The sequence below is a fragment of the Salvelinus fontinalis genome, chromosome 27, assembly GCF_029448725.1.
Source record: "Salvelinus fontinalis isolate EN_2023a chromosome 27, ASM2944872v1, whole genome shotgun sequence".
Lineage (NCBI taxonomy): Eukaryota > Metazoa > Chordata > Actinopteri > Salmoniformes > Salmonidae > Salvelinus > Salvelinus fontinalis.
In genome coordinates this window covers 37,088,072-37,110,724 of record NC_074691.1, presented here as the reverse complement: position 1 = coordinate 37,110,724, position 22,653 = coordinate 37,088,072, and the positions used below count along the sequence as shown (strand labels likewise).

Sequence of the window (22,653 nt, the reverse complement as noted above, 5' to 3'; positions counted from 1 at the left end):
GAGGGGCTGAGCCTGGAGGGGCTGACTAACAGCTCTTTAGGGGGATGCCTTGGAAGGAACATGCAAAACACCACCTGGTTTACAGAACAGAAGACAAAGGCCATTGTTTCTGGCAGGCTTTGTTTACTAGATAGGCTCGTGGTTTAGGGTTAGACGACTTCCTGTATGAGGCTGAGAAAGAGAACAGAAAACTGAGCAGACTGAGCCAGAACAGCACTGTGGTTTTTATATATAAAATATATATGACCCCGCCTGCCTGCCTCTGTAGTTATCGTGAGAACGACAACGTTTAGAAGAACACATATGGGGTCCACACACACACACACACACACACCAAATGTCATGTTAAACGCAGGATTCTGTTTTTCACGCAGAAAAGGAAAGACAAAAGTATCTACTTGCAGATGTATAATGAGTCTTATTGTAAATTCTGCTCGGCTTCAGTCAGGTTTCACGCTAAATATTGGGAATAAAAATTATTATATATATATTTTTTTTAAAGGGCACATTTTGTGCTTCAGTTGCCCTTCTCCACTCAGATAAAATAACCTTTGCTCTCATCTTGACCAATGAAATTACACCATTCAGAAACTTTTCTCCCATGTTGTTTTTCCTCCAGATTAACTTAAAAACAGTAGTAAAATGGAGCTGGCTGAATTCTTTCTACGATAAACAGTAGAAATATGATGGCCATGCTTAGTTTCTGCAAAAAAATACCTCGCTTTTTCATATGCTAAGCTCAATTTACTTTTCTGCCGATGGTGTTGCACAAATGTATTTTGTGTGCAGAAAAAATATAGTTTCTCGCCCTTGATTACTCGATTGAAGGCAATTTTTTTATTTTTTATCACGTTCGACTTTCAAAATAACACACAGTTGAAAGAAAAAAAAGAAAAATGCTGATTTGTTGATGTCTGCCTTTTGAAATGCAGATTTCTGAAGGCTAAGGCACGCGTAAACACAAATATATAGTTTGTAAATGAGTGTTTGAGTGTAGCCCCTGGCTATCCGTAAATGGTGCAGTCTGCTTTGCTTAATATAAGGAATTTGTAAAGATTTATACTTTTACTTTTGATACTTAAGTATTATTTAGAACCAAATACTTTTAGACTTTTACTCAAGTTGTATTTTACTGGGTTACTTTCACTTTAACTTGAGTAACTTCCTATTAAAAAAGGTATCTACACTTTTACTCAAGTATGACAATTGGGTAGTTTTTCCACCACTGCTTATGGGATACGTGTTTTGTCAGATTCCACAATGATTCTTCAGTTGTGGACACTACATCACCACACTACCTCTCTTGCTCTTGGTCCTTCTCATCTTTGTAAGTCACCTTGATTTAGAACCTGTGTGTGTTTTATCAGTTTCTCTACGAAAATATTTAGCGAACTACATGACAGTAGCTAAAGCAAGGGGCTAAAGCAGCACACAAGTAGACTACAAATGCATGCTGGAGAGAAATTGGAGCGGGCGAGGAGGTCGTGGCTCCAGCCTTTAGGAAACTCGCTCTACACTCCGCACCAATACGCTGACACACACTCCCAGATATCTAAGGCATGGCTGGTCTTGACATTTTCCTCTGCCGTGTGGTCAGAGCCAGGCAGCCATGGTGACGTATAGCCTAGCATACACTCTAATTATCACAATGTTCCTAGACGAGCCCCAACTTCTCTTCTCTTTTTCACAAGAATCATTTCACAACTTAACTAAAAGACAAAACGTCTTATACAAGAGTTATTCACACAAAGAGAAACCAAAGTGTTTCCAGAACCAACGGCAGCAGCCTGTTCAGTCTGAGATTACCCTCAGCAGTGAGAGCTCATCAGTGGTAGACAAATCCCAGTTCATCCCTAACCCTAGCTTCATGTCCACTGTCCATATCCCAGTTCATCCCTAACCCTAGCTTCATGTCCACTGTCCTCCTCCATATCCCAGTTCATCCCTAACCCTAGCTTCATGTCCACTGTCCTCCTCCATATCCCAGTTCATCCCTAACCCTAGCTTCATGTCCACTGTCCTCCTCCATATCCCAGTTCATCCCTAACCCTAGCTTCATGTCCACTGTCCTCCTCCATATCCCAGTTCATCCCTAACCCTAGCTTCATGTCCACTGTCCTCCTCCATATCCCAGTTCATCCCTAACCCTAGCTTCATGTCCACTGTCCTCCTCCATATCCCAGTTCATCCCTAACCCTAGCTTCATGTCCACTGTCCTCCTCCATATCCCAGTTCATCCCTAACCCTAGCTTCATGTCCACTGTCCTCCTCCATATCCCAGTTCATCCCTAACCCTAGCTTCATGTCCACTGTCCTCCACTCCTCTCTTTAGTTTGTTCTGGACCAGAGGGGAGTATCTCTCTCTCTCGCACACACTCACACACACTCACACACACAGAGACCAGGGCCCGGTTTCCTAAAAGCATCATGCGAAGATCCTCTTGGAACAATAGGATCCTATGGGTCTAGTGATTAACTTAGCCGTATGTTTCTTCTGGGAAACCGGGACCTGGTCTGTGTGAGAGAGTGACTTTTAACCCCCACTGTTCACTTCCTGCCCAGCCTTTCCTCGGAATCAGTAAGAGATTTAGTCCTAAACATCTGGTAAATGCTATGCTACTAGAAAAGTCAAGAGACTGAATCAGAGCAGAGATCTCCTCAGACCTAGGTCTCAGAGGGAGAGACAGAGAGCTTATTGTAACTGACTACAATGAATTAACAACTTATAAAAAAAAATAGTGGGAACTGCACTTTACTTCCTATCCTCTGTCCTCTTTATTCCCCCTACTGACCATCTCTCTGTGATCACATTCTCTGGAACTACACAGCCATCTAGAGACAGCCGCTTCCCCTTGTTGTGAGTTTATGACAGGTGTGTGTGTGTGTTACAGAATAACATACTGTAGCGTAGAGGCATGCGTGTACAACCTCTCGATACATCCGTTTTCACATCCTGTGCCTTCAATGTTCCGGTGAAGCCTGTGCCTCCGATGTTCCTGTGAAGCCTGTTCGGCAACATTCTTTGAAGCCTGTTCGACACAACAAGTCTTAATATGCCCGACGAATAGTTCTACATGTCTGCTCAGTATTCATCTCTATTCCCCTGCCGTGACTTTGTTTTTTCTGTGGCTGGAATAAGCCTGTCAAGAGTAATGGAATTTGATATTCATGAAACGCTCCACCAGATGAATCCTCCGGGCTCCTGTATGTGATGTGTCCTGTGGGAATAATGTGTTATGATGGGGTACACGGTGAGATGGCTAGAGGGGAGGAAATGAAGGCCTGGGATGTTTCAAAACATCAAAATCCTTGCTACCTCCGTACTGGTTTCCTCAGTTCCTCCCAAAGCTCATTGGGAGGAGGAATGATCTAAGGTACCTCCCTCTGACCTCCTCCTCCAATGAGCTTTGAGAGGAATTAAATAGGAAACAAGGACAGAGGAAAAAGATTCAGACAAAGTCAGAGACTAAAAGGGTAAAGGAGACCAATCCAGCCCTAGACCAGAGGATGAGAGAGATATCAAATAAACATGGGCCTGTACAGCTGATAATAATAATATGTTTCTGCCAGGTATGCCATCTCTTTGATCTGTTGGGAATATATGGGCCGCGACATTGGCAGAGGCACACACACACAGTTAGGAGAATGCGGTCACAGACATTTGACCAGCAGCATTTTAAATTGACCGGACATTTACCGGGCACATATGCATTGGGTTCCTAACCTGATTAGGGCGTCCAGCCACGATGTTCAGAATGACAGAAATCACATTATGGTAATTCATCTTAACAGAACATGCAAGTTGAGGATGGAATGATGTGAGGTCCCCTTCTTACTGAATTCCAATGTGTCATTTGAAGACGTTAGAACAACTGTCCAACATTTACTTTTCATCAGCCAACAAGACGAGTAACCAACCGCTAAATCTCCAGCCAACAAGACGAGTAACCAACCGCTAAATCTCCAGCCAACAAGACGAGTAACCAACCGCTAAATCTCCAGCTAACAAGACGAGTAACCAACCGCTAAATCTCCAAACAACAAGACGAGTAACCAACCGCTAAATCTCCAGCTAACAAGACGAGTAACCAACCGCTAAATCGCCAGCCAACAAGACGAGTAACCAACCGCTAAATCGCCAGCCAACAAGACGAGTAACCAACCGCTAAATCTCCAGCCAACAAGACGAGTAACCAACCGCTAAATCTCCAGCCAACAAGACGAGTAACCAACCGCTAAATCGCCAGCCAACAAGACGAGTAACCAACCGCTAAATCTCCAGCCAACAAGACGAGTAACCAACCGCTAAATCTCCAGCCAACAAGACGAGTAACCGACCGCTAAATCGCCAGCCAACAAGACGAGTAACCGACCGCTAAATCGCCAGCCAACAAGACGAGTAACCAACCGCTAAATCGCCAGCCAACAAGACGAGTAACCAACCGCTAAATCTCCAGCCAACAAGACGAGTAACCAACCGCTAAATCTCCAGCTAACAAGACGAGTAACCAACCGCTAAATCGCCAGCTAACAAGACGAGTAACCAACCGCTAAATCTCCAGCCAACAAGACGAGTAACCAACAGCAACATGACTAGCCAACAAGACGAGTAACCAACCGCTAAATCTCCAGCCAACAAGACGAGTAACCGACCGCTAAATCGCCAGCCAACAAGACGAGTAACCGACCGCTAAATCGCCAGCCAACAAGACGAGTAACCAACCGCTAAATCGCCAGCCAACAAGACGAGTAACCAACCGCTAAATCTCCAGCCAACAAGACGAGTAACCAACCGCTAAATCTCCAGCCAACAAGACGAGTAACCAACCGCTAAATCTCCAGCTAACAAGACGAGTAACCAACCGCTAAATCTCCAGCCAACAAGACGAGTAACCAACAGCAACATGACTAGCCAACAAGACGAGTAACCAACAGCAACATCACTAGCCAACAAGACAAGTAACCAACAGCAACATCACTAGCCAACAAGACAAGTAACCAACAAGACAAGTAAACAACAGCAACATCACTAGCCAACAAGACAAGTAACCAACAGCAACATCACTAGCCAACAAGACAAGTAACCAACAACAACATCACTAGCCAACAAGACAAGTAACCAACAGCAACATCACTAGCCAACAAGACAAGTAACCAACAGCAACATCACTAGCCAACAAGACAAGTAACCAACAACAAATTCACTAGCCAACAAGACAAGTAACCAACATCACTAGCCAACAAGACAAGTAACCAACAGCAACATCACTAGCCAACAAGACAAGTAACCAACAGCAACATCACTAGCCAACAAGACAAGTAACCAACAACAACATCACTAGCCAACAAGACAAGTAACCAACAGCAACATCACTAGCCAGCAAGACAAGTAACCAACAGCAACATCACTAGCCAACAAGACAAGTAACCAACAGCAACATGACTAGCCAACAAGACAAGTAACCAACAGCAACATGACTAGCCAACAAGACAAGTAACCAACAGCAACATGACTAGCCAACAAGACAAGTAACCAACAGCAACATGACTAGCCAACAAGACAAGTAACCAACAGCAACATGACTAGCCAACAAGACAAGTAACCAACAGCAACATGACTAGCCAACAAGACAAGTAACCAACAGCAACATCACTAGCCAACAAGACAAGTAACCAACAGCAACATGACTTGCCAACAAGACAAGTAACCAACAGCAACATGACAAGTAACCAACAGCAACATCACTAGCCAACAAGTCAAGTAACCAACAGCAACATGACTAGCCAACAAGACAAGTAACCAACAGCAACATCACTAGCCAACAAGACAAGTAACCCACAGCAACATGACTAACCAACAAGACAAGTAACCAACAGCAACATGACTAGCCAACAAGACAAGTAACCAACAGCAACATCACTAGCCAACAAGACAAGTAACCAACAGCAACATGACTAGCCAACAAGACAAGCAACCAACAGCAACATGACTTGCCAACAAGACAAGTAACCAACAGCAACATGACTAGCCAACAAGACAAGTAACCAACAGCAACATGACTAGCCAACAAGACAAGTAACCAACAGCAACATGACTAGCCAATGTCAATCTACTATCCCCCACCGAAGACTCTGAGAGACTCTACAACACCTTGCTTGTTTCAGCAAAGAGCAACAAAGTTTCATCACGTTGTTAAGAATTTATCATGACGGTCTTCATCCATAACCGTCTGTAACATGGTTATAATTGTGCCAGCCTTAACACACACACACACCACAGAGAGGAGAACAGAGGGAGAGGGGTAGGTAGGAGAGGAACTATTTTCAGATGCCACATTAAAAAGGGAAATCAATTAGAGGTCTGAAAAAAGCGTCCCTGGGGCCACTGCATCCCACCACACCCCCCTACACACAGACATCTGCCTGAGTCAGTAAGGAAATATAGCAAAGCTCTCAAGCAATCTGTGTGGAGTGTGTTTTTGTGTGGGGGATGCAGGGGGAGGAGCAACGAAGCAACGACCTTCTGGAGCAACGAAGATGAGGAGAGAAAGGAAAAACCGAGGGAGGGTACAAAGACTCCACACATTAATGGGTATGCTGCGTCAGCGCGTCTGTGCTGTGTCAGTGCGTCTGTGCTGCGTCAGTGCCGCGTCAGTGTGTCTGTGCTGCGTCAGTGTGTCCGTGCCGCGTCAGTGTGTCTGTGCTGCGTCAGTGTGTCTGTGCTGCGTCAGCGCGTCTGTGCTGCGTCAGTGCCGCGTCAGTGTGTCTGTGCTGCGTCCGTGCCGCGCCAGTGTGCCTGTGCTGCGTCAGCGTGTCAGTGCTGCGTCAGTGCGTCTGTGCTGCGTCAGCGCGTCTGTGCTGCGTCAGCGCGTCTGTGCTGCGTCAGTGCGTCTGTGCTGCGTCAGCGCGTCTGTGCTGCGTCAGCGTGTCTGTGCTGCGTCAGCGTGTCAGTGCTGGGTCAGCGTGTCAGTGCCGCGTCAGCGTGTCTGTGCCGCGTCAGTGTGTCTGTGCTGCGTCAGCGTGTCAGTGCTGCGTCAGCGTGTCAGTGCTGCGTCAACGTGTCTGTGCCGCGTCAGTGTGTCTGTGCTGCGTCAGTGTGTCTGTGGTGCGTCAGTGTGTCTGTGCTGCGTCAGTGTGTCTGTGCTGCGTCAGTGTGTCTGTGGTGCGTCAGTGTGTCTGTGCTGCGTCAGTGTGTCTGTGCTGCGTCAGCGTGTCTGTGCTGCGTCAGCGCTGCGTCAGCGCGTCTGTGCTGCGTCAGCGCGTCTGTGCTGCGTCAGCGCGTCTGTGCTGCGTCAGCGCGTCTGTGCTGCGTCAGCGCGTCTGTGCTGCGTCAGCGCGTCTGTGCTGCGTCAGTGTGTCAGTGCTGCGTCCGTGCCGCGTCAGTGCGTCTGTGCTGCGTCAGTGTGTCTGTGCTGCGTCAGCGTGTCTGTGCTGCGTCAGCGTGTCTGTGCTGCGTCAGCGTGTCTGTGCTGCGTCAGCGTGTCTGTGCTGCGTCAGCGTGTCTGTGCTGCGTCAGCGTGTCTGTGCTGCGTCAGTGTGTCTGTGCTGCGTCAGAGTGTCAGTGTGTCTGTGCTGCGTCAGCGTGTCTGTGCTGCGTCAGTGTGTCTGTGCCGCGTCAGTGTGTCTGTGCTGCGTCCGTGTGTCTGTGCTGCGTCAGCGTGTCTGTGCTGCGCCAGCGTGTCTGTGCTGCGCCAGCGTGTCTGTGCTGCGCCAGCGTGTCTGTGCTACGTCAGTGTGTCTGTGCTGCGTCAGTGTGTCTGTGCTGCGTCAGTGTGTCTGTGCTGCGTCAGAGTGTCTGTGCTGCGTCAGAGTGTCTGTGCTACGTCAGCGTGTCTGTGCTACGTCAGCGTGTCAGTGTGTCTGTGCTGCGTCAGCGTGTCTGTGCTGCGTCAGCGTGTCTGTGCTGCGTCAGCGTGTCTGTGCTACGTCAGCGTGTCTGTGCTGCGTCAGCGTGTCTGTGCTGCGTCAGCGTGTCTGTGCTGCGTCAGTGTGTCTGTGCTGCGTCAGCGTGTCAGTGCTGGGTCAGCGTGTCAGTGCCGCGTCAGCGTGTCTGTGCCGCGTCAGTGTGTCTGTGCTGCGTCAGCGTGTCAGTGCTGCGTCAGCGTGTCAGTGCTGCGTCAACGTGTCTGTGCCGCGTCAGTGTGTCTGTGCTGCGTCAGTGTGTCTGTGGTGCGTCAGTGTGTCTGTGCTGCGTCAGTGTGTCTGTGCTGCGTCAGTGTGTCTGTGGTGCGTCAGTGTGTCTGTGCTGCGTCAGTGTGTCTGTGCTGCGTCAGCGTGTCTGTGCTGCGTCAGCGCTGCGTCAGCGCGTCTGTGCTGCGTCAGCGCGTCTGTGCTGCGTCAGCGCGTCTGTGCTGCGTCAGCGCGTCTGTGCTGCGTCAGCGCGTCTGTGCTGCGTCAGCGCGTCTGTGCTGCGTCAGTGTGTCAGTGCTGCGTCCGTGCCGCGTCAGTGCGTCTGTGCTGCGTCAGTGTGTCTGTGCTGCGTCAGCGTGTCTGTGCTGCGTCAGCGTGTCTGTGCTGCGTCAGCGTGTCTGTGCTGCGTCAGCGTGTCTGTGCTGCGTCAGCGTGTCTGTGCTGCGTCAGCGTGTCTGTGCTGCGTCAGTGTGTCTGTGCTGCGTCAGAGTGTCAGTGTGTCTGTGCTGCGTCAGCGTGTCTGTGCTGCGTCAGTGTGTCTGTGCCGCGTCAGTGTGTCTGTGCTGCGTCCGTGTGTCTGTGCTGCGTCAGCGTGTCTGTGCTGCGCCAGCGTGTCTGTGCTGCGCCAGCGTGTCTGTGCTGCGCCAGCGTGTCTGTGCTACGTCAGTGTGTCTGTGCTGCGTCAGTGTGTCTGTGCTGCGTCAGTGTGTCTGTGCTGCGTCAGAGTGTCTGTGCTGCGTCAGAGTGTCTGTGCTACGTCAGCGTGTCTGTGCTACGTCAGCGTGTCAGTGTGTCTGTGCTGCGTCAGCGTGTCTGTGCTGCGTCAGCGTGTCTGTGCTGCGTCAGCGTGTCTGTGCTACGTCAGCGTGTCTGTGCTGCGTCAGCGTGTCTGTGCTGCGTCAGCGTGTCTGTGCTGCGTCAGTGTGTCTGTGCTGCGTCAGTGTGTCTGTGCTGCGTCAGCGTGTCTGTGTGTCTGTGCTGCGTCAGCGTGTCTGTGCTGCGTCAGCGTGTCTGTGCTGCGTCAGCGTGTCTGTGCTGCGTCAGCGTGTCTGTGCTGCGCCAGCGTGTCTGTGCTGCGTCAGTGTGTCTGTGCTGCGTCAGTGTGTCTGTGCTGCGTCAGTGTGTCTGTGTGTCTGTGCTGCGTCAGCGTGTCTGTGCTGCGTCAGCGTGTCTGTGCTGCGTCAGCGTGTCTGTGCTGCGTCAGCGCGTCTGTGCTGCGTCAGCGCGGCTGTGCTGCGTCAGCGCGGCTGTGCTGCGTCAGCGCGTCTGTGCTGCGTCAGCGTGTCAGTGCTGCGTCAGCGTGTCAGTGCTGCGTCAGCGTGTCTGTGCTGCGTCAGCGTGTTTGTGCTGCGTCAGCGTGTCTGTGCTGCGTCAGTGCGTCAGTGCTGCGTCAGTGTGGGTATTTCTTTGGATGGCGCTGTCTCTTACCTGATGCGTGCCCGTGGTGGAGCAGGGAGAGGAGGAGGAAGAGGATTGCAGACGTAGCCAGCCTGTGGACTGGAGAGGAAGAGGAGGCCAGGGCTCTCGTCTCACACAATACCATTCCATCACTCATCTTTTCCCCTGGAAACTCTACAGTCCTCTAAGGCCTAACCTGCAGGGTGGCGCGGGGGGGGGGGGGGGGGGGGGGGGGGGCAGATTAGTACAGTATCAACATGCAGCAATGATTAGATAACAGAGGGAGAACGTGAGAGAGGCAGAGGGTTTACTCTGCAGTCTGAACTCTCCGCAGCACATTTCAGTTAGATTACTAATCAAGTGGATGGCAGATTGACAGTGTGTGTAGCGCGCGGATCTGCTCAGGAGGAGAGAGAGATGCCAAGAGGTGACCATAGAGACGAGTCCCCTCAGCCAGCTGGTCCCGAGGCTCAATTCACTAACTTGTACCGCCCAACCAAGGCTGTGTCTAGATTTGACAGTTCATGCAGCTTTAGTAGTCTGAACATAGGGCTCCGGACATAGGGCTCCGGACATAGGGCTCCGGACATAGGGCTCCGGACATAGGGCTCCGGACATAGGGCTCCGGACATAGGGCTCCGGACATAGGGCTCCGGACGTGTCATGCATCTACACCTACATGTAAAAATAGATTTTATTTTTTTATTTCACCTTTATTTAACCAGGTAGGCAAACTGAGAACACGTTCTCATTTACAATTGCGACCTGGCCAAGATAAAGCAAAGCAGTTCGACACATACAACAACACAGAGTTACACATGGAGTAAAACAAACATACAGTCAATAATACAATGAAAAATGTATCTAGGTAAGCCAGTTAAGAACAAATTCTTATTTACAAAGAGTAGCAGCAGAGTAGCAGCAGTGTACAAAACAAATGGGGGGGGGGTCAATGTAAATAGTCCGGTGGCCATTTTGATGAATTGTTCAGTAGTCTTATAACTTGGTGGTAGAAGCTGTTAAGGAGCCTTTTGGTCCAAGACTTGGTGCTCCGGTACCGTTTGCCATGTGGTAGCAGAGAAAACCGTCTATGACTTGGGTGACTGGAGTCTCTGACAATTTGATGGGCTGGTTTGACCATTGTTCTTATTGCCTCATTACAAACAGTCTGGTATATTCCTGTCTTTGACCATCGTTCTTATTGCCTCATTACAAACAGTCTGGTATAATCCTGTCTTTGACCATCGTTCTTATTGCCTCATTACAAACAGTCTGGTATAATCCTGTCTTTGACCATCGTTCTTATATGTTTACTTTGAAAGTAAAACACTTCCATTGTCAATGTCAATAAAGTCAACTGAATTGAGAGAGTCAGAGAGAGCGAGAGATTGATACTGTCAGAGTGTAAACAGGACAGACAGACAGAGGGTTCAGACAGAGGGAGATAGTCCTGTTTACTCTGACAGTATCAGAGACAGACAGAGAGAGATAGTCCTGTTTACTCTGACAGTATCAGAGACAGACAGAGAGAGATAGTCCTGTTTACTCTGACAGTATCAGAGACAGACAGAGAGAGATAGTACTGTTTACACTCTGACAGTATCAGAGACAGACAGAGAGAGATAGTCCTGTTTACTCTGACAGTATCAGAGACAGACAGAGAGAGATAGTCCTGTTTACTCTGACAGTATCAGAGACAGACAGAGAGAGATAGTCCTGTTTACTCTGACAGTATCAGAGACAGACAGAGAGAGATAGTCCTGTTTACTCTGACAGTATCAGAGACAGACAGAGAGAGATAGTCCTGTTTACTCTGACAGTATCAGAGACAGACAGAGAGAGATAGTCCTGTTTACTCTGACAGTATCAGAGACAGACAGAGAGAGATAGTCCTGTTTACTCTGACAGTATCAGAGACAGACAGAGAGAGATAGTACTGTTTACACTCTGACAGTATCAGAGACAGACAGAGAGAGATAGTACTGTTTACACTCTGACAGTATCAGAGACAGACAGAGAGAGATAGTACTGTTTACACTCTGACAGTATCAGAGACAGACAGAGAGAGATAGTACTGTTTACACTCTGACAGTATCAGAGACAGACAGAGAGAGATAGTACTGTTTACACTCTGACAGTATCAGAGACAGACAGAGGGTTCAGACAGAGGCCTACGTATTGTTACATTAGCTCTCCCATTACAGAACACATCAGTTTCATCACCATCAGCTTGAAAACTTCCTCTGATCTCTGCTGTGGTCTGCTCACACTGCTACTGTCACACTAAAAACAAAACAGACATTCTGAACTGTGGAGGACTACACCGGGAAATATAATATGCCAGCTATATTAATATGCTAGCTAATCTACTGGGATGGACGAGAAATATGTCAAGAAGAAAAAAAACAGTAAAACAATAACACAGACATTGGAGCTGAGGTCACAGGGGGGGGGGAGACAGAGAGAGACACCCCCGGACAGAGAGAGAGAGAGAGAGAGAGAGAGGGAGAGAGAGAGACAGCGGGACAGAGAGAGAGAGAGACACCCCCGGACAGAGAGAGAGAGAGAGAGAGAGAGAGAGAGAGAGGCAGCGGGACAGAGAGAGAGAGAGAGACACAGCGGGACAGAGAGAGAGAGAGAGACAGCTGGACAGAGAGAGAGAGAGAGAGAGAGAGAGAGAGACAGCAGGACAGAGAGAGAGAGAGAGAGAGAGAGAGACAGCAGGACAGAGAGAGAGAGAGAGAGAGAGAGAGAGAGAGAGAGACAGCAGGACAGAGAGAGAGAGACAGAGACAGAGACAGAGACAGAGACAGAGAGAGAGAGAGAGAGAGAGAGAGAGACACACAGCGGGAAAGAGAAAGAGAGACACACAGCGGGACAGAGAGAGAGAGACACACAGCGGGACAGAGAGAGAGAGACACAGCGGGACAGAGAGAGAGAGAGACACACAGCGGGACAGAGAGAGAGAGACACAGTGGGACAGAGAAAGAGAGACACACAGCGGGACAGAGAAAGAGAGACACACAGCGGGACAGAGAGAGAGAGACACAGCGGGACAGAGAAAGAGAGACACACAGCGGGACAGAGAGAGAGACACAGCGGGACAGAGAGAGAGAGACACACAGCGGGAAAGAGAGGGAGCAGTAGTGACTTCCAGTATTCAGAGCAGAAGCGGAAATCCCGCCGCCCCATCCACCCGCACCCCCCCCCCCCCCCAGCCCAGAACCCAGAAGGGAAATTAATCGTTGGGTTCCTAGAAACAGCTGGGGATGAAGAGAAGGAGCAAAGTCAGCAGAGAGAGAGAGAGAGAGAGAAGTTTTACAGTTAAACCCCTTTAAACTAGCAGGGCCTGAGTGAGCCCTCCCAGAGAAACAACCCGTAACACTATCGCTCTAGGGGTGAAAACAAAACGGACAAATCAAATCCACATCCAGGAATCAAGATCATTAAAACACAAATGAGATCCAGGTGCAGAAGTTTGATTGCTGGGTAGCGACTAGGGAGCGATAGCCTAGCGCTAGGCTGCATTAGTCATTAGTCAGCAGGCAGGGGAGGTAGCCTGGCAGGCAGCGTACCTCAGGAGAGAGGGCAGCGGGTCCATTAGCTCAGAGATAGCCATTAGTCACAGCCAGCCTGCTGATCTGGTAGCTATTGATAGCCATAAGCTAATAGCATGGCTACTGAACATAACAGTAGCAAGCTATCCCAGCAGGCCAGGCAGCATGCCTCAGGAGAGTAGAGCCAGCCTGATGAGCGCCTTGTAGCTGCTAGCTAATAGCATGGAGCTGCTGAGCTGAATAGAAAAGAGCAGGGGGGAAATGTGATTGGCTCCTGTTTTTGCTTGCACTAGAATGGAGGCCCGGTAGGTAACGACACGAGACCGGCACAGACCTAGCGGCAAGACACACACATGCCTGATGGCGACGCTCAAAAATGGCTGGTGGGAGGTGGCAGAGAGTGACGCATGGGCATTTGGCAAGGACTACGTTGGCACGGTGGCACTGCATCATGCCAACAACCCGTCTGGCTAGAAATACGGCCAGCAGATAGAAAAACTGTCAAATGTTGGGTGTTATTGTTATCAGTGCATTGGTTGCACTTGTAATGCACTCCAGAATATGACAAAGAGCTTTGTTGACGCATATGGGACTCTGTAAGGACAAGATGGCCCACCTCTCTAATCGACAAAAAACAAACACAAAATCTACATCAACTGTTATATTGTGTTAGTTCGAAGGAGCTCTTCAGGTGTAGCCTAGCTGTTTGTACGACTGTTTGCAAAGCAGTGCTGCAGCAGAGGCTGTGATCTGTGAAGGGAAGCCGAAAGCACAATGAGTTTGATCCCTTTCTCAAGTCTAAGAATGTGAAAAGTAAATCAAAACCTATTAAATCCAAGGTTGTGAAATCCTTCAACACAAAGCAGCCCGATTAGCCTGTAGCCTAACTACATTCCTAAGAGTACCAGGAGAGCATCTTTTACTTCTTTCCCCTTGTGTTGTGCAAAATCTATTTTTCTCCTTTATATTCCTAAATCATCTGACCTCATATGTGTCTCCTCCACGGTCTTCTTGTCCTCTGCAGAGGCACGTAACCAGAGGTCACCAGGGGCGTGAACACGTGCTGCGCGATCCATTCACTCTAGGATGATGGCGTCACCACACCTACTACTTCAGATTGGATTACACTGATTGGTGTTAATGATAATAACTGTGTAATAAGAGTTTTTTATGTAATAAAACACATTAAAGTTGCAATAACCTTAATATTACTCTGCTCCTATTGGCCCTTCATCAAAGCATTCTAAGAATAGTTCTGGTCTCTGTCATCCAATGACAATAGAAATGAGTGTTTCCTGGTTTGATACGGCCAGGAATAGACCCATCTGCACAGTTTGAACAAACCAGTCTGTCAACAGAACACGCTGGCCCACACAATACAACCACTGCTGAAAACAGATATCTGACTGGACATTAATTGGTAGAAAAACAACAAAACCGATAGCAGCAAAACAAATGATCAAAATAAATACATTTAGGCTAGATATGTGAATTGGTGCCCACGACAGATGTTATTCTGGATGTCGTGTAGTAGGCAAGTTAATTCACTTACAACCCATGTAGTCTTGTGACAGACGAAACAGAGTATCTATGTTAACCAATGTTACATGTGCAGCAGGCTGGCCCAACACGAGCAGGCTAGCCCCAACACGAGCAGGCTAGCCCCAACACGAGCAGGCTAGCCCCAACACGAGCAGGCTAGCCCCAACACGAGCAGGCTAGCCCCAACACGAGCAGGCTAGCCCCAACACGAGCAGGCTAGCCCCAACACGAGCAGGCTAGCCCCAACACGAGCAGGCTAGCCCAACACGAGCAGGCTAGCCCAACACTAGCTAGCACGTACACGCTAGCTAGTACCCATCTTCTAATTCTAAATTAAATTTCACCAACCGTGCCGTTTGTGGTGGTAACGGGCCATCCTCTCTGGCACAATTCCACATCCTGTCTCATCTTGTATGTCTCAGAGTCTGTGGTGTGAGAAGGGTGGATCTGCTGGAGCCAGACTATTTAAATCTGATCTTGGGCCTGTCCCAAATGGCACCCTATTCCCTGTATAGTCTAGTGCACTAATTTTGACCATGGCCCATAGGTTTCCGGTCAAAAGTAGTGCATTAAATATATGAAAAGTAGTGCACTTTATAGGGAGCCATTTGGACTCAGCTTTCTGTCTGGTTAAGAGGGGAAAACTCCCAGAACTACTCTACTGTAAATCAGATTGCTGCTGTAAATCAGTACTACTCTACTGTAAATCAGATTGCTGCTGTAAATCAGATTACAAACTCAGCAAAACCTGGGTGGAAAATAGTGTCTAATCTTGAAAAGTGGACAATTCTTACTGTGTTATTCTACTCTTATTTGATTTAGTCCTCCATGTTGGAGCGTGAAGATTTTCACTGTACATGTGACCATTAAACACCGTGAATCTGACCAACTCTGTCCTCAGAAGTAGGCCTTATGTTATCGGGTCATGAGGTCTCCAACTATCATTTTCTTCTTGACCAGTCATGTCAGCTTAATGTACACTACTGTTGAAACGTTTGGGGTCACTTACAGATGGGGAGAAGGTATGTGTCTGGGAACACAGAGAGCAGGGGAGAGAAGGCATGTGTCTGGGAACACAGAGAGCAGGGGAGAGAAGGTATGTGTCTGGGAACACAGAGAGCAGGGGAGAGAAGGCATGTGTCTGGGAACACAGAGAGCAGGGGAGAGAAGGTATGTGTCTGGGAACACAGAGAGCAGGGGAGAGAAGGTATGTGTCTGGGAACACAGAGAGCAGGGGAGAGAAGGCATGTGTCTGGGAACACAGAGAGCAGGGGAGAGAAGGTATGTGTCTGGGAACACAGAGAGCAGGGGAGAGAAGGCAGGTGTCTGGGAACACAGAGAGCAGGGGAGAGAAGGCATGTGTCTGGGAACACAGAGAGAAGGCAGGTGTCTGGGAACACAGAGAGAAGGCATGTGTCTGGGAACACAGAGAGCAGGGGAGAGAAGGCAGGTGTCTGGGAACACAGAGAGCAGGGGAGAGAAGGCAGGTGTCTGGGAACACAGAGAGCAGGGGAGAGAAGGCATGTGTCTGGGAACACAGAGAGCAGGGGAGAGAAGGCATGTGTCTGGGAACACAGAGAGAAGGCATGTGTCTGGGAACACAGAGAGAAGGCATGTGTCTGGGAACACAGAGAGCAGGGGAGAGAAGGTATGTGTCTGGGAACACAGAGAGCAGGGGAGAGAAGGCATGTGTCTGGGAACACAGAGAGACGGCATGTGTCTGGGAACACAGAGAGCAGGGGAGAGAAGGTATGTGTCTGGGAACACAGAGAGCAGGGGAGAGAAGGTATGTGTCTGGGAACACAGAGAGCAGGGGAGAGAAGGTATGTGTCTGGGAACACAGAGAGCAGGGGAGAGAAGGTATGTGTCTGGGAACACAGAGAGCAGGGGAGAGAAGGCAGGTGTCTGGGAACACAGAGCACTCAGTGTGCCAGGGAACAGCAGTGAAGAGATTGCCATCTGATAGGCCTGACTAATGCCTTGAATTCAGCCCTCTGCTCTGATGGAGCCAGGCTGGGGCTGAGGGAAGAGGGAGAGAGAGCCCAGAGAAAGAGAGATGAGTGAGAGTGAGTAGAAGAGAAAGATCGCCCTTGATCATGCCTCATGATCCAGTTTTTTGTTAAGAGCCCCGATGCTTGGTCTGATCATTAACACACATCTCTTGCGGTACGGCTTTGGAAGAATAAGGACCTTATCTTTCATTAAAATAATAATAATAACGTCACATTGATAAACACCTTTATATTTGGTTAGTGTTCCCACATGGCCATATCTCCATGTTACACTGGTAGACGGAAGACAGCTAATTAACACGTGGTCTTTCTATCTAGCATGCTCCGAAAACCTGTGTGGAATGGAAGAAGGCCGCCAGAAATGTGTGGTCACTGAAAAATTCTGTCAGCTGCAACTGTGATAAAGCTGGTTAAAATGGTGTACAGTAAGTGTGTATTTTGCAATTGAGAAATGATTTTGATTTGAAAGTTTAAAAAATGGCTTTATGTTTCCAGAACCATACTGCCATTGAGAATCCATTCACGTTTACATTGAGTATTTGACAGTTTTGGCTGGCCACTCTACCTCTGAAAATAACATATACACTACATGACCAAAAGTGTGTGGACACCCGCTCGTCGAATATTTCATTGGCTTTCCACTAGATGTTGGAACATTGCAACCGGGACTTGCTTCCATTCAGCCACAAGAGCATTAGTGAGGTCGGACACTGATGTCGGGCGATAAGCCTGGCTCACAGTCGCCGTTTTAATTCATCCCAAAGGTGTTCGATGGGGTTGAGGTCAGGGTTCTGTGCAGGCCAGTCAAGTTCTTCCACACCGATCTCTACAAACCATTTCTGTATGGACCTCGCTTTGTGCACGGGGGCATTGACATGTTGAAACAGCAAAAGGGCCTTCCCCAAACTGTTGCCACAAAGTTGGAAGCACAGAATCGTCTAGAATGTAATTGTAGGCTGAAGCGTTAAGGATTTCCCTTCCCTGAAACGAAGAGGCCTAGCACGAACAATGAAAAACAGCCCCAGACCATTATTCCTCCTCCACCAAACTATATAGTTGGCACTATGCATTTGGGCATGGTGATCTTAGGCTTGTGTGCAGCTGCTCAGCCATGGAAACCCATTTCAGGAAGCTCCCGACAAACAGTTCTTGTGCTGATGTTTTGCTTCCAGAGGCAGTTTGGAACTCAGCAATGAGTGTTACAACTGAGGACAGAAGATTTTTTACGCGCTACACGCTTCCGCACTCGGCGGTCCCCGTTCTGTGAGCTTGTGTGACCTACCACTTCACGGCTGAGCCTTTGTTGCGCCTTAAATAAGTGTCTACTTCACAATAACAGCACTTACAGTTGACCGGGACGGCTCTAGCAGGGCAGAAATTTGACGAAACTGACTCGTTGGATAGGTGGCATGCTTTGAAAGTCACTGAGCTCTTCAGTAAGGCCATTCTACTACCAATGTTTGTCTATGAAGATTGCATGGCTGTGCTGGATTTATACACCGGTCATCAATGAGTGTGGCTGAAATAGCTGAATCCACTCATTTGAAGGGGTGTCCACATACACTATATATACACTTTAAGTATGTTATTCTCTAACCTCAGTAATGTCCCGGGTAGTAGTACGTTATTCTCTATCCACTAATTTAAAGGGGTGTTCCCATACTGGTGTATATATATAGTGTATGTGGTCCTTGGACCTTAAAGGAGTAACGCTCCTTAAAAGCATTAAACACACCAAGAATCTCACTGCCGATAGGCACTTATCAGTGGGTGAGACAGGTACACCTGATGGCGACGCTCACAGAAATAGACCATAGAGTAAGTATACACATAGGCCTATTCCTGGGAGAAACACACACACACACACACTTGGCGGCCCTTGATAATCAGGTCCGGTAGCCTCCTGCCACCACCTTTCCTTTCTGTTCCCCAGTGGAGAGGCAACAGAGTTACCTGCATGCATGCTGGTGGGAGGTGGCAGAGAGTGACGCATGGGCCTTTGGCAAGGACTACGTTGGCACAGTGGCACTACATCATGCCAAGAGGCCAGTCTGAACAGAACAGGAACCCGTCTGGCTAGAAGTACGGCCTTATCACAGTGGGCAGCGTACCTGCTGCGTGCCGACCCGGTAGATGATCCGACCGTTTCTACTTGTAGAATCAAAATATTTGTCAGTGGCCAACAACTTGACTTCGAGCCAATCAGAGAACACAAACCCCCACGTGCAGGACGAAACAAATATCTATATTTCTTTAGAGTGGGCATTTTCTCCGTACGTCCACAGATGAGCTAGTCACACTTCATATGCAATGTAGGCTATGGGATGTTAGCTAGCTAAGTGCACAGACGCAATGGACAAAACACTAACTACTTCCTGCAAGCTAGCTAACCACTGTACCTAATATTGACATTATAATAAAATCACAATGGATTAGCTAGTTTCCATTAAACAGGTGCCCATGTTAGCTAGCTAGCTAAGGACACTGCACTATGATGTGCTAGCTAGCTAGTGAATATGCTAACATTAGCTAGCTAAACACTTGGCTATGGGCTGGCAATTGGCAGTATGTGATTATGGAGAGTGAATTTTATTGTTTTTTTGTCATCTTGCTAGGTAGTTATCTAGTTGTGTCCATCTGGTTAGTATCATCAAGGGCATTCTACAAAATAGCAACATTAGCGCAGATAGCTTGGAACCTAGACTAATAACCCCCACCCAACAAAGTAGAATACCTGTTAGGCAACTGTATAAACACATGTGGTCAACCCTCAGTCAGAGTTACTGGGTGTGCAGGCTTTTGATCAAGCCCTGCTCAAACACAAGTTTATCAAGGTCGGGTTGAACAGCTGCTCTCTCAAATGTGGTTTGTTAGAGCTCTCCAGGAGGATGGTTGAGCCCCCATGAGCTCTCCCGGAGGATGGTTGAGCCCCCATGAGCTCTCCAGGAGGATGGTTGACCACCCATGAGCTCTCCCGGAGGATGGTTGACCACCCATGAGCTCTGCCGGAGGATGGTTGACCACCCATGAGCTCTCCCGGAGGATGGTTGACCACCCATGAGCTCTCCCGGAGGATGGTTGACCACCCATGAGCTCTCCAGGAGGATGGTTGACCACCCATGAGCTCTCCAGGAGGATGGTTGAGCCCCCATGAGCTCTCCAGGAGGATGGTTGAGCCCCCATGAGCTCTCCCGGAGGATGGTTGAGCCCCCATGAGCTCTCCCGGAGGATGGTTGAGCCCCCATGAGCTCTCCCGGAGGATGGTTGAGCCCCCATGAGCTCTCCCGGAGGATGGTTGAGCCCCCATGAGCTCTCCCGGAGGATGGTTGACCACCCATGAGCTCTCCCGGAGGATGGTTGACCACCCATGAGCTCTCCCGGAGGATGGTTGACCACCCATGAGCTCTCCCGGAGGATGGTTGAGCCCCCATGAGCTCTCCCGGAGGATGGCTTACCACCCATGAGCTCTCCCGGAGGATGGTTGACCACCCATGAGCTCTCCCGGAGGATGGTTGACCACCCATGAGCTCTCCCGGAGGAGGGTTGACGACCCATGAGCTCTCCCGGAGGATGGTTGACGACCCATGAGCTCTCCAGGAGGATGGTTGACCACCCATGAGCTCTCCAGGAGGATGGTTGAGCCCCCATGAGCTCTCCCGGAGGATGGTTGACCACCCATGAGCTCTCCAGGAGGATGGTTGAGCCCCCATGAGCTCTCCAGGAGGATGGTTGACCACCCATGAGCTCTCCAGGAGGATGGTTGACCACCCATGAGCTCTCCCGGAGGATGGTTGACCACCCATGAGCTCTCCCGGAGGATGGTTGACCACCCATGAGCTCTCCCGGAGGATGGTTGACCACCCATGAGCTCTCCCGGAGGATGGTTGAGCCCCCATGAGCTCTCCCGGAGGATGGCTTACCACCCATGAGCTCTCCCGGAGGATGGTTGACCACCCATGAGCTCTCCCGGAGGATGGTTGACCACCCATGAGCTCTCCCGGAGGAGGGTTGACGACCCATGAGCTCTCCCGGAGGATGGTTGACGACCCATGAGCTCTCCAGGAGGATGGTTGACCACCCATGAGCTCTCCAGGAGGATGGTTGAGCCCCCATGAGCTCTCCCGGAGGATGGTTGACCACCCATGAGCTCTCCAGGAGGATGGTTGAGCCCCCATGAGCTCTCCAGGAGGATGGTTGACCACCCATGAGCTCTCCAGGAGGATGGTTGACCACCCATGAGCTCTGCCGGAGGATGGTTGACCACCCATGAGCTCTGCCGGAGGATGGTTGACCAACCATGAGCTCTCCCGGAGGATGGTTGACCACCCATGAGCTCTGCCGGAGGATGGTTGACCACCCATGAGCTCTGCCGGAGGATGGTTGACCACCCAAGAGCTCTCCCGGAGGATGGTTGACCACCCATGAGCTCTGCCGGAGGATGGTTGACCACCCATGAGCTCTCCCGGAGGATGGTTGACCATCCATGAGCTCTCCCGGAGGATGGTTGACCACCCATGAGCTCTCCCGGAGGATGGTTGACCACCCATGAGCTCTCCCGGAGGATGGTTGACCACCCATGAGCTCTCCCGGAGGATGGTTGACCACCCATGAGCTCTCCCGGAGGATGGTTGACCACCCATGAGCTCTCCCGGAGGATGGTTGACCACCCATGAGCTCTCCCGGAGGATGGTTGACCACCCATGAGCTCTCCCGGAGGATGGTTGTCCGACTGTCTCTCACACCTTGAGCAATGGCCCCCTTGACTCGCACTATGCAGGATAAGAGCGCAAACACAGACGTGCTAGAGTCATTCCGATCCTGGTCGATATGATGATTATTTATTTATTTATTAAATATTTAAAAACTGTGCCTAAATAAAAAATGTAATAAAATTATGTATTAAATTAATTTCCATTACTTTTCTTAAATGTTTCAGATTTTATAATTTTCCAAACTTTTCCAGGCCTGGAAAACACCATTTTAAAATTCCATGACTTCTCCAGGATTTTCAAGAATGTAAGAACTCTGGATAATAGAAGACAGACTCGACATACAGAAATGTAAGGAAAAAGGACCAGCACTTCAGAAATCAGCTCAATGTAACTGAAGAATCCATAGCATATAACCACTTCTGGGAGAATTATAACACACTAAACAAACAAGAAAAGTTATTGATCCAAAACAGGGATGTTCTCCAATACTTTTGGCTCTATAAAACAAAGAACAAACAGCGAAAACATATACATGATCAATTACAAATCTTACAATCAGCTGTTAAAGACTACAAGAACCCATTGAATTTTCCATTTACATTGAATGAACTACAGGACAAAATATAAGCCCAAAAGGCCCGTGGAGTTGATGGTAACCTAAATGAAATTACAAAATATACAAACCACAATTTGGCTATACTTAAAATCATCATCCTCAGCTCTCTCATCTTCCTCAATATTTGGAACCAAGGCCTGATCACACCAATCCACAAAAGTAAAGACAAATTTGACCCCAATAACTACCGTGGGAGATCAACAGCAACCTGAGGGAAATCCTCTGCGTTATCATTAACAGAAGACTCCTATAATTTCCTCAGTGAAAACAATGTACTGAACAAATGTCAAATTGGCTTTTTACCAAATGACCATACGACAGACCGCATATTTCACCCTGCACACCCTAATAAAAAAACTATCAAACCAAAACAATGGCAAAGTCTTCTCATGCCGTGTTGATTCCAAAAAAGCGGTTGACTCAATTTGGCACGAGGGTCTGCTATACAAACTGATGGAAAGTAGTGTTGGGGGAGAAACATACTATAAAAACCATACACAAACAAGTGTGCAGCTAAAATTGGCAAAAAATACATTTTTTCCCACAGGGCCGTGGGTTGAGACAGGGATGCAGCTTTAGTCCCACCCTCTTCAACATGTACAGTTGAAGTCGGAAGTTTACATACACCTTAGCCAAATACATTTAAACTCAGTTTTTCACAATTCCTGACATTTAATCTTAGTACA

General features: G+C 48.8%; 1 protein-coding gene across 1 annotated transcript in view; it reads right to left on the bottom strand.

Annotated features, from left to right (window-relative positions):
* susd6 (sushi domain containing 6) overlaps positions 1-22,653 on the bottom strand; it is a 63,406-nt gene that overhangs the window by 34,743 nt on the left and 6,010 nt on the right. Inside the window, exon 2 of the mRNA XM_055885669.1 lies at positions 9,559-9,724. Coding sequence (XP_055741644.1) covers positions 9,559-9,685 — 127 coding nt within the window. The 5' untranslated portion in view covers positions 9,686-9,724. The remainder of the gene's footprint in view (positions 1-9,558; positions 9,725-22,653) is intronic.